The sequence below is a fragment of the Dromiciops gliroides genome, chromosome 5, assembly GCF_019393635.1.
Source record: "Dromiciops gliroides isolate mDroGli1 chromosome 5, mDroGli1.pri, whole genome shotgun sequence".
In the NCBI taxonomy this organism is placed as follows: Eukaryota; Metazoa; Chordata; class Mammalia; order Microbiotheria; family Microbiotheriidae; genus Dromiciops; species Dromiciops gliroides.
The window spans coordinates 217655477-217666989 of NC_057865.1; the positions used below are offsets into that span (position 1 = coordinate 217655477).

The following is an 11513-nucleotide window of genomic DNA, read 5'->3' on the forward strand; positions in this document are numbered from 1 at the left end:
GAGTGAAGATGCAGCTAGTATTGGAAGGTGTGGCTAGGGAGGCTTGTCATCAATTCAATAATAGCTAGAAGATAGGAGAAAAGATTTAGGATGAAGGCAGTGAAAGGGGTGGGTATCATTTGGTCGGAAATGTGGGATAGGAAAGTTGAGGGGGATAGGAATAAGGAATTGAGGGGTGGGGGTGGGAAATGGGATCTGGACGATGACCTGTAGGGGTTCAAAATCACTGTGCTGACCGGGGCAGCTAGGTGGCACAGTGGATAGAGCACTGGCCCTGGAGTCAGGAGGACCTGAGTTCAAATCTGGCCTCAGACACTTAACACTTACTAGCTGTGTGACCCTGGGCAAGTCACTTAACCCCAATCGCCTCACCCAAAAAAAAAAATCACTGTGCTGTAGGGTATGAATGGTCATTGTTGCATACAAGGGACTACTTATCTTTCCAAAGGAAGCTGGAGGTCAGACTAGAGACAAGCGTAACATGAGATGGAAGGGATATGGCCAGATGGTGAGATTTCAGCTGTGATGGGAAGCCTGGAAATGGGGATGAGGAAGAAGATAATTCCAGGAATGGGGGAAAGCAATAATAATAATAAATGAATAAATAAAAAGGAATGGGGAAAGCAATAATGATAAATAAAAAAGGAATGGGGGAAAGTATCATGAAAATGCTCAGAGCTCAGGGAGGGGAGTGTGATACTTGCAGATCAAAGACCAGGGCGGACTGATCACAAAGTGTGAGAGTGAAGGAGTGAGGTGTAAGAAGACTGGAAATGCAGGAGGCCAAGGTAGGGAGGGCTTTAAATGCCGAACTGAGGATTTTGTATTTGGTCCTTGGGGGTAATGGGAAGCCACTGGGGTTTATCAAATAGGAAGGTGACCTGGTGAGATCTCTGCTCCTTAGAGGGCGGTCACTTTGCCCAAGTGGTCGTTAGACTAAAGAGACTTGAGCCAGGGACCCCAGCCAGAAGGCATGAGGGGATCAGCCAATCCAGCTGCATTGGAGCAGAGCCCACCCCCTCTTTCCCAATACCTTCTCTCTGTCTTACACAATGGTGGTTGTTCTTGGCTCTACTTCCTCTCTTGACTACTTCTTGACATTTTCCTTTGTTGGTGTCTTTTCCATAATTACAGGACTTATTACTTCAACAAATATTTACTGGGCATCTACTATGTGCAAGCCACTGTGATAGGGCAATGTGGGGCATACAGGTATATGAGACATTCTCCACCCTCCAGAAGCTTACAGCCTATCAGAGGAATTAAGAAACGCATAAATAACTGCAGCATCTGTGGCTCTCTCTTGGCTATTAACGCTAGTTTATAACATTTTATCTGGAACCTTCCAGGGGTCAAGAGATACCAAAGAAATAAAGGCATCGTCCTCATCTCCAAGGAACTTACAGTTTAGCTGGGGATATTCAGATATAGAGGAGAATGAAGTGGCCCCATGGATAGAGTCGGGAAGATTCATCTTCCTGAGTTCAAATCTGGCCTCAGACACTAGCTGTGTGACCCTGAGCAAGTCACTCAACTCTGTTTGCCTCAATTTCCTCATCTGTAGCTGGCGAAGGAAATGGCAAAGCTACACTTCAGTATCTCTGCCAAGGAAACCCCAAATGGGGTCACAAAGAGTCAGACACGACTGAACAACAACAACATGCAGATGTAGAAAAAGCTAAAACAGAGGAAAAATAGCTAAAAGATGTTTACATTGAAGAATTGCAGATAGCTATTAGCACCACTTGAGAGGCAGCAATATCCGGTGGGCAGAGAATTATCCTTAAGTCAGCAAGACCTGTGTTGTTTAAGTCTTACTTCTCTCATCAGCTATGTGACCTTGGACAAGTCATACAATCATTCGTTGTGCCAGTTATTTAAGAAAAAAAAATGGTCCCCATGTGGTTGATGTGCATGGATGGAATTATTTTTTGTTTGTTTTGTTTTGTTTTAATTAATAAAGTATTTTATTTTTTTCTGTTACATGTAAAGATAGTTCTCAACTTTTGTTTATACAAGCTTTACAATTTCAGATTTTTCTCCCTCCCTCCCCTCCCTCCCCCCTCCCCTACACAGCAGGTGATCTGATATAGGTTATATATATACACACATAATAACATTAATCCTATTTCTGCATTAGTCATGTTATAAGAGAAAAAATCAGAGCAATGATGAAAAACCTCAAAATAGAAAAAAAACAACAGCATCAAAAACAAAAGAAATAGTATGGTTCATTCAGCATCTATACTCCACAGTTCTTTTTTTTTTTTTCCTTGGATTTGGAGATCCTCTTCCATCATGAGTTCCCTGGAACTCTTCTGTGCCATTCATTGCATTGGTGAGAAGAATATAGTCCATCACAGTAAATCAACACTCAATGTTGATGATACTGTGTACAATGTTCTTCTGGTTCTGCTCATCTCACTCATCATCAACTCACGTAAGACCCTCCAGGTTTCTCTGAACTCCTCCTGCTCATCGTTTCTTACAGCACAATAGTATTCCAATTGTATTCATATACCACAACTTGTCCAGCCATTCCCCAATTGATGGGCACCCCCTCAACTTCCAATTCCTTGCCACTACGTAAAGAGCAGCTATAAATATTTTTGTACATGTGGGTCCCTTTCCCCTTTCCATGATTTCTTTGGGAAAAAGACCCAAAAGTGGTATTGCTGGGTCAAAGGGTATGCACAGCTTTATCGCCCTTTGGGCATAATTCCAAATTGCTCTCCAGAATGGTTGGATCAGTTCACAGCTCCACCAACAATGGATTAGTGTTCCAATTTTCCCACAGCTTCTCCAACATTATTTTCCTTTTTTGTCATTTTAGCCAATCTGATAGGTGTCAGGTGGTAGCTCAGAGTTGTTTTTATTTGCATCTCTCTAACCATTAGAGATTTCGAGTATTTTTTCATATGGGAATAGATAGCTTTGGTTTCTTCATCAGAAAACTGCCTGTTCATATTCTTTGCCCATTTCTCAATTGAGGAATGACTTGGGTTCTTATAAATTTGATTTAGTTCCCTATATATTTTAGAGATGAGGCCTTTATCAGAAGTACTGGCCTCAAAAATTGTTTCCCAGCTTTCTGCCTCCCTTCTAATTTTGGATGCATTGCTTCTGTTTGTACAAAATTTTTTAAATTTAATGTAATCAAAATCATCCATTTTGCATTTTATAATATACTCTATCTCTTGTTTGGTCAAAAACTGTTTTCCTTTCCAAAGATCTGATAGGTAGACTATTCCTTTATCTCCTAATTTACCTATGGTATCACCTCTTATGTCTAAATCGTGTATCGCATGGATGGAATTCTACAAGTGGTGCTTCCCAGAATAGGGGTCAGCAATGGGAGAACACTCGTGAGAACAACAAACAGAAGTTCTTGTATACTCAGCACCAAGCCACTCACTAGTTGTAGATAGAAAAAAAAAAAGGTATGTAAGAGAGGGTCATGCCTCCTGGGAGAGAAGTGAAATTTGAGCCCGGCTTTGGCAGAGGTGAAAGATCTGGATGGGCAGGGAAGGAAGGAGGAAAGTCCTGCAAATGCAAGCACTGGCAGATATAGAGGGGGGAGGTCAGCAGTTAGTAAACAATGCACCTCAAATACCTTAGCACGGCCAGAGTAAATGTGGCAGATTTCAAAGATAGGGCCTCAGGAGTTGCAAAGTGAGGGAGCATTGGACAGAACCGTTGAAAGATTTGATGGGATGTGATAGAATAATAAGAGTAAAGGCTCACGAGCTAAAGTCTTGAAAAGGGGTGACTTTAACCCTCCTCTAGAAAGTTGTCCAGATAATAATAGTAATAATAATAACCATAATGCTCTGCATTTATATAACGCTACAATTTTCAAAGTACTTCACCTGCTTTTTCTCATCTGAGCTTCACAACAACCCTGTGAGGTAAGTTCAAAAAATATCCCCATTTTACAGCTAAGGATGAGAAAGTTTTAAGTGACTGGCCCAGAGTTCATCAGAAAACATTTATGCATTTATTGTGTGCCTGGCTGGGGGTACAAAGAAAGGAAAAGATAGCCCTTGCCCTCAAGGAATTTATATTTCTAGAGGAGAAAAGGCAATATTTGGAGTGGGGGAAAGGTACCCACAAGATATACACAGAGCAGATGGAAGGTGAGCTCTGAGGAGAAGGTAAGTAACAACTGTGAGGACCAGGAAAGCCTTAGTGTAGGAGGCAGGATCTAAGGTGAATTTTTTTTTTTTTTTTTTTTTTTTAGCGAGGCAATTGGGGTTAAGTGACTTGCCCAGGGTCACACAGCTAGTATGTGTCGGAGGCCGGATTTGAACTCAGGTACTCCTGACTCCAGGGCCGGTGCTCTATCCACTGCGCCACCTAGCTGCCCCTAAGGTGAATTTTGAAGACCAGGGAAACAGAGGCAGAGGTGAGGAAAAACAGTCTATGCAAAAGTGTGGGTGTTATACGTGAGGAACAGAGAGTGGCCCAGTGGAACCAGTAGGGTGTTGAAGGAAGGATTTGATCCAGTCTTCCTGACTCCAAGTCCAGCATTCTGTCGACCCATTTGGAGCTATAGAGTATATTTATTGTTGTTCAGTCATTTCAGTTGTGTTTGACTCTGTGACCCCCATTTGGGGTTTTCTTGGCAAAGATACCTGCATGGTTTGCCGTTTCCTTATGCAACTCATTTTACAGATGAGGAAACTGAGGCAAACAGGCTTAAGTGATTTGCCTAGGATCACACAGCATAGTAAGTGTCTGAGGCTGGATTTGAACTCAGGTCTTCCTGTCTTTTGCCCCAGTCTATGTGTAGCTAGGGACTATATGAAACAGCTAGGTGAGCGATCTGGAGTTAGGACAGACCTGAGTTCAAATTCTGCCTCAGACAGTAACTAGCTGTGACCCTGAACATGTCATTTAATTTTTCACTGCCTCAGTTTCCTCAACTATAGAATGGGGGCAATGATAACACCTACCTCCCAGGGGTGTTGTGAGGATCAAAGGAGTTAATATTTGTAAAACACTTTGCAAATTTTGAAGCATTACATAAATGTTAGCTATATATAGCTTAGAGGAAATTTTTAAAAATGTTATACCTAGGGGCAGCTAGGTGACACAGTGGATAGAGAGCCGGCCCTGGAGTCAGGAGGACCTGAGTTCAAATCCAGCCTCAGACACTTAACACTTAACTAGCTGTGTGACCCTAGGCAAGTCAGTTAACCCTCATTGCCTCGTCAAAAAAAAAAATGTTATACCTAGGAGGTCTTAGAAATAGATGGGAAACTGAAGCCATCCTCCAGATAATTTGAGACTCAGAAAAAAAATTTTTTTATTCTAGTGAGATATTCTGACTTAAATTACCAGAATGATTTTCTTGCTTCAGTTTAATTCAGCAAGCATTATGTCCCCTAAGCATTGAGCACTTACCTCCCTGCATTGTTGTGAGGGTCAAATGAGATGGTAAAGCACTTAGCTCAAGGTGCCTGGCATGGAGTTAGCACCATATAAATGTTTGTTGCTGTTGTTGATATTCAATGTGCGCCAAGCACAGTCCTGGAGAAAGCAAAACAAACATACAAACCAGGGGGCAGCTAGGTGGTGCAGTGGATAGAGCACTGGCCCTGGATTCAGGAGGACCTGAGTCCAAATCCGGCCTCAGACACTTGACATTTACTAGCTTGTGTGATCCTGGGCAAGTCACAACCCTCATTACCCTGCAAAACAAAAAAACAAAAAACCCAAACCAACAAACAAAAAAACCCAACCCAAGCCACTGTTCTTGTCCTGAGGGAGCATACATTCTCCTGGGGAGATAGAGGAATAAATGCAAACACCAAATGAATGAAGAGTCTTTTGCAGAGAGTGATGACTCAGAGTCTCATGTAAAAGATGTCACTTTGAAGGAAGCTTGAGACTCTGAGGAGAGTAAAGGAGGTGTGCATTCCAGGTGGAGGGTTACTGCTTGTGTAGAGATGCAGAGGTGAGAGATATTCACCACATCACTTGGTTCAGACTCTGGGATTGCAGGATCATAAACCTGGAGCTGGGAATTGCAGTATCCAACCTCCTCATCTTACAGGTGAGGAAACAGAGGCTCAGGGAGTTTAAGCTTCCAACAAGCTCAAAATTTAACCCCATGCCCTTGGGTGAGTGATTAACCTCCTGCTCTCCTCCAACCTGCGAGTAAAAGAGGAGAGTTTTTATTAGTTTTTATTTCTCATTAGAATAGTTACTTTCCTGGGTCACCCTTTCCCTTTAAAAATGGGAATTAGCCTCTGTTGACACACCTTATTTTATTTCAGCCAAACCCTCACACTCTGCTTTTGGTTTCCTAATAGAAAGCAGGAACAGGACATGTACCCGAAGTGCCCAGCAAGGAAAGAACAAAACAAAACAGCCACAAATCACAACACTAAAGGGAAAACAGAATGATAAATTTTCTCTTATAGGTAAAAGGGTGTGCGGTAGACAGAAGGGGGTGGACAGGGAGGAACTTGCTCACTGGGCAAAAATCTGGGACAGCTGCCCATATCTGACTTGATTTGAGCCAAGTTACTCTGACGTGGGCTTGTCCTTTTTCCTTGGCAGCTGATTGGATCTGATTGTAAACAGCAGGGAGAACTGGTTCCTGAACCTTAAAAAGGGGTGAATTCCTCTGGAATCAGCCTGGACTTTTCACTTTTGGACCCATGGCGTTCACTGTGCATGTTCTCCAGCTGGCCATCTCTGTCTCTGTGTTTCCCATCTTTCTTCTCCACTTCTTGGGCCTGTGGAACTGGATATGCAAAAAGTTCTTTCCTTACTTCATGGTGCAATTCACCAAGAGCTACAACAAAGAGATGGCTGCCAAGAAGCAGGAGCTCTTTGGCAACCTGCAGGAGTTTGCGGGATCCCCAGGGACGCTGGCCTTGATGGAGGTTGGCTGTGGCACCGGAGCCAACTTCAAGTTCTACCCTCCTGGGTGCAGGATCACCTGCATCGACCCCAATCCCAACTTTGAGAAGTTCCTGATCCAAAGCATTGCTGAAAGCCGACACCTCCAGTTTGAACGCTTCATAGTGGCTTCGGGAGAAAATATGTATCAAGTGCCAGACAACTCCATGGACGCTGTGGTCTGCACCCTGGTCCTGTGCTCTGTACAGAATCAAGAGAAATTTATCAAAGAGGTGCACCGAGTGCTCAGGCCGGTGAGTCATAGAAAGGGTGCGGGAAGGGCCCTTGTCCACATAGCCTGCTCATAGGCAGCCTAGTGCATTTCTTTAAATCCAGATGAGAATTAGTATACTGGGTCTTAGCAAGCCCCACAGTGGTTATATCCAAGCATTGTGGGTGGCTCCTGACTCCCTTATGCTCTTTGGCCTTCACACGGACCTTTGCAGAACATAAAGCCTCCATTTTTTTCGGAGTTGGTTGACTGTTAACAGGTAAAATAGCTTCCCTGAAGTCACATAGATAGGATCTATGACCAATGTTTCCTGACTTCCACGCCCATGTTCTGCTTCCTTGATAGGGTGAAAAAGGGGTTTGGCTTGAATTACCTGAATAACTGTGGCTGGTAGTCTTGCCCTGAGAACTGAAAAGCTGATTATTTTTTGATTAAATTACAATATTATAATAGAGATACAGTGGCTCTGAAATGTTAGAAAATGATTCTAGCAGAACAACTATTTTATCAGAAGCTGACTAGTTGATGGAAATCTGCATATGAAATGTGCTCTGGAAAGTCTCCTTGTGATTTGTCTTATTTCCTTATCTGAAGCAATGCAGCCTTTGCTCTAAAAATGTTTGAAAATGATTGGAGTATTTCTATTAACACTATTGGCTAATATTTTATGATATTCCCAGAACTTAACTGTAATGTTAGCACCAAAGAAAAGAGAAATTCAGACATGAATTTATTGAAACAATACAGACCACTCAGAAAGCATCTCCCCAGGCACAGCTTAAAAAAAAAATTGGGATACATACTGGATAATTCAGGCTAGATAAGTAAGACATCAAAGTTATTTTTGCCTCAACTATCTTCCTGGTAAAGTTGAGAAATCTTGTAGAAATAGAGTTAGAATCTTTCTCATAAATCCTTATGGAAGATATTTCAGGAGAACATTAGTACCTGGTAGAGCTACAACTAAGGTAGGACAATTGAGACTTTGCCCCAGAGTGCCTAACTTGAAGTATGCTGAGAGTAAACAATTTTATAGTCATATGAAAAAAGAATGCTCTAAATCATTGATTAGAGAAATGCAAATTAAAACAACTTTGATTTACCATTTTACATCTACCAGGTTGGCTGAAATGATTGAAGGGGAAAGTGACAAATGTTGGAGGGGATGTGGAAAAATTGGGACACTAATTCATTGTTGGTGGAGTTGTGAGCTGATCCAGCAACACTGGTAGTCTTCTAGAAACACAGAAACAGAGAGCTTAGCACTGAATTAGTAAGAATAATTGGTTAAAATAGGAAGCTACCTGGTAGCTATCCAGGTGAGCTTCTCCCTACTCTGTCCTCCTCACTCCAACTAAGGTCTTTCTTAAGACACTTGTCCTGGGTATGATGTATGGTATTTACATCATGGACAAAAATTTGGAGTTACAGATATGATAACCAGTCTAGAATGACACCTGAAAAATAACATTCAATAAATTGTCATTGCCATTAAAGGAAGCATCAGGGTCTAAGACTCTAGTTGGTGTTTAACTGCAGACCAAGAATCAGGTCTTATCCCTTTACCTGTCCTTTAGCCTAGAATGGAATAGTAGGGGTTCTCAACCTAGGCACGGGGCCTATAGACTTTTCAAAAATTTTGAAAGCTACATTTAATTATTGATTTCCTTTGTCCTTCTGTGCATTTAAAAAAACATTATTCTGAGAATAATGGGGTATATGACAGAGGTGGCCACAACACTAAAAAAGTTAAGAACCCAAGGACTACTTTATTGAGCCAGATGTCCCCCCTAATTCTTTGAAACCCCCGTCTTAGTTTGTGGGGGAGCGGATTTCACCTTCTTCCCCAAAGTGAAAATCATATGTACCAAAAGGTGAAGCAGGGGATAGTCTGGAACAGATCCATCTACCCCAAATATAAAACATCTGCAACTATATTTATAGCAAGCATTCTTCCCATTTTCACTTGGTCCTTGGAGTCACACATGGTGTTTGCGGCTCCTCTGCTCAGTGGATTTCCATTCTTGTTGGCAGCTTCCGGTGAATCCTTGGGGAGGGGAGGGGGAGGAGGTTGAAAGAATAGACCGAAAGCTTCTCACGGATACAATCTGTCTCATCCACAGATAATTAGTTACACCTCGATTTATGGATGAGGGAAAGCCGGAGAAGATAAATTAACTTTAAGACCTTCCATAGCCTAAAATAACCGAAATGATTTCATTTCGTAGGGAGGTGCTTTTTATTTCATGGAGCACGTGGCTGCTGACCCGTCCACCTGGAATTTCTTCTGGCAACGAGTTCTCAAGCCGACGTGGTTTCTAATGTTTGATGGCTGCGACCTGACCCGAGAGAGCTGGAAAGCCCTGGAGGAGGGGGGCTTCTCCAAGCTAAACCTCCAGCACCTGCAGGCGCCCCTCTCCTGGGAGATAGTCCGGCCTCATATCCTAGGCTATGCTGTGAAATAACCGGGCGGGAGCGTCGGGGGGGGGGGGGGGGGGCTGGGAGGAGTTCTCAGTTCCCCTTTTAAAACTAAATATAGGGGGCAGCTAGGTGGCGCAGTGGATAGAGCACTGGCCCTGGAGTCAGGAGTACCTGAGTTCAAATCCGGCCTCAGACACTTAACACTTACTAGCTGTGTGACCCTGGGCAAGTCACTTAACCCCAATTGCCTCACCAAAAAAAAAATGTTGTGGGTAAGGGGAAGAACAGAGGCTATTATCTTGCTTGCTGAAGGGAGGGGAGGGCTGATTAGGGAAAGATGCTCTGTTATGTTATATATTCCTAGTTCCTGACCTCCTTGGCAAAACATGAAAAAAAAAATGCAACCTAGCTCACAGCTATCCAGCATGCATGGGAAATATTTACTGTGGAATACCCAAATAATCTCACAATCACATTCTATTTAGCACCTTCAACTTTTCCAACAACATAATATCGTGCTTGAGTTTCTTAACTCAATCCTTAAAGATTAGATGTAATTGTATCTGATCCAGAGAGTTATATTGTTATCCTCATTTTATAAGGAAGGTTCAGAAAAATCAGGTCAGTGACTTGCCCAAGTTATATAACTTATCCAACATACACACACACGGATATATTGGATAAATGTATGTAACTTGGATGTAAATTTTAAATATATGTTTTATATACACATGTGTATGTATATGCATTATATAGACATATGCCTCTGTATATGTATGCTTAAATATATATATATGCTTTTTATATACATATATAAAATTTACATCCAAGTTATTTAAGTTTATCCAACTGATAAAGAACAGCCAATATGTGATCTCAGGGCCTCTGACTCCATTCGGCTCTAGGATTCTTCTGACTCTGTTCCTTAGAAGGGCAAACAGTTTTCTATTCGAGCCAAAGCCACATAGGGTTATTAATACCCAAGTCTAGTTACTAAGGATACAAAAGAACCTTACTATAGCTCATTACTATTAATAAATCTGAGTAGATTATTCTTTAATGTATTTTGGTTCATTGCTTTTAGTATCTATCTACCATTGAGGTGCAATAGCTTTGCACAGAATGAGAATGGGCCCCCTAGGAATCAAGGAAGTTATAGGTGGTACGGTGCCTTCACCCAAGGCTTCTTAAACTTTTTCCACTCATGACCCCTTTTTGCCCGAGAAATTTTTACGTGACCCTGGGTATATAGGTATATAAAATAGGTATACATAACCTTTTACTGTTGCCAAATTTTTCATGACCCCCACATTCAGTTATGTGACCCCCTATGGAGTTGCAACCCACAGTTTTAGAAGCTTTGGTCTAGGTTAGCTCAATTGACAGACGAACCAGTCAACTCTATCTGGGTGACCCTCACCACTAGCCCTGGGCAGGGTATTTCTTTGTTCTGAGTGGCTGGTGCAATAGCAGCTCTGGGAAGCCAGTTGGGTTGCCTGAATGCATTGGAAGTGGGTATAAATTGTTCTATATTTAGAAGATTCCATGGGTTTAATATTGTAGGGAATCTATTTTCTTACATGTTGTCATAAGTTTGGTATTTGTCTCAAGAGGACCTTGCAAAGGGAACTGTTTTTCAAAAAATCAAATTAATAAAGAAATTCCTGTTCTTAGAAATCAAATTAAATGAGGTGTTCTATGTTTATTAATTCTTGGATATTTTTGTTGTAATTTTTCTTCATATTTCTAAAAAGGTTTCTCATATTGGAAGATTAAGCTATTTGTGTGTGAGCTTCCAGTCTGTCAGTGAAAGAATCTTGGATCAAGTCCAGTGCCCTCATTTTAAAATTTGTAATTCTCAATTTAACATGCAAATATGGAAAGGATCTGTAATTTAGTCAGAATGGTTAAACTCCTATTATGAAAACTCCCTCACCCAACAAATCAC

General features: G+C 41.7%; 1 protein-coding gene across 1 annotated transcript in view; it reads left to right on the forward strand.

Annotated features, from left to right (window-relative positions):
* Nucleotides 1-11247, forward strand: part of METTL7A (methyltransferase like 7A) — a 48813-nt gene extending 37566 nt beyond the window's left edge. The window contains exons 2-3 of the mRNA XM_043967913.1: nt 6568-7166; nt 9373-11247. Of these exons, the coding sequence (XP_043823848.1) occupies nt 6669-7166; nt 9373-9609 (735 nt within the window). The 5' untranslated portion in view covers nt 6568-6668 and the 3' untranslated portion in view covers nt 9610-11247. The remainder of the gene's footprint in view (nt 1-6567; nt 7167-9372) is intronic.
* Nucleotides 11248-11513: the final 266 nt, after the last annotated feature.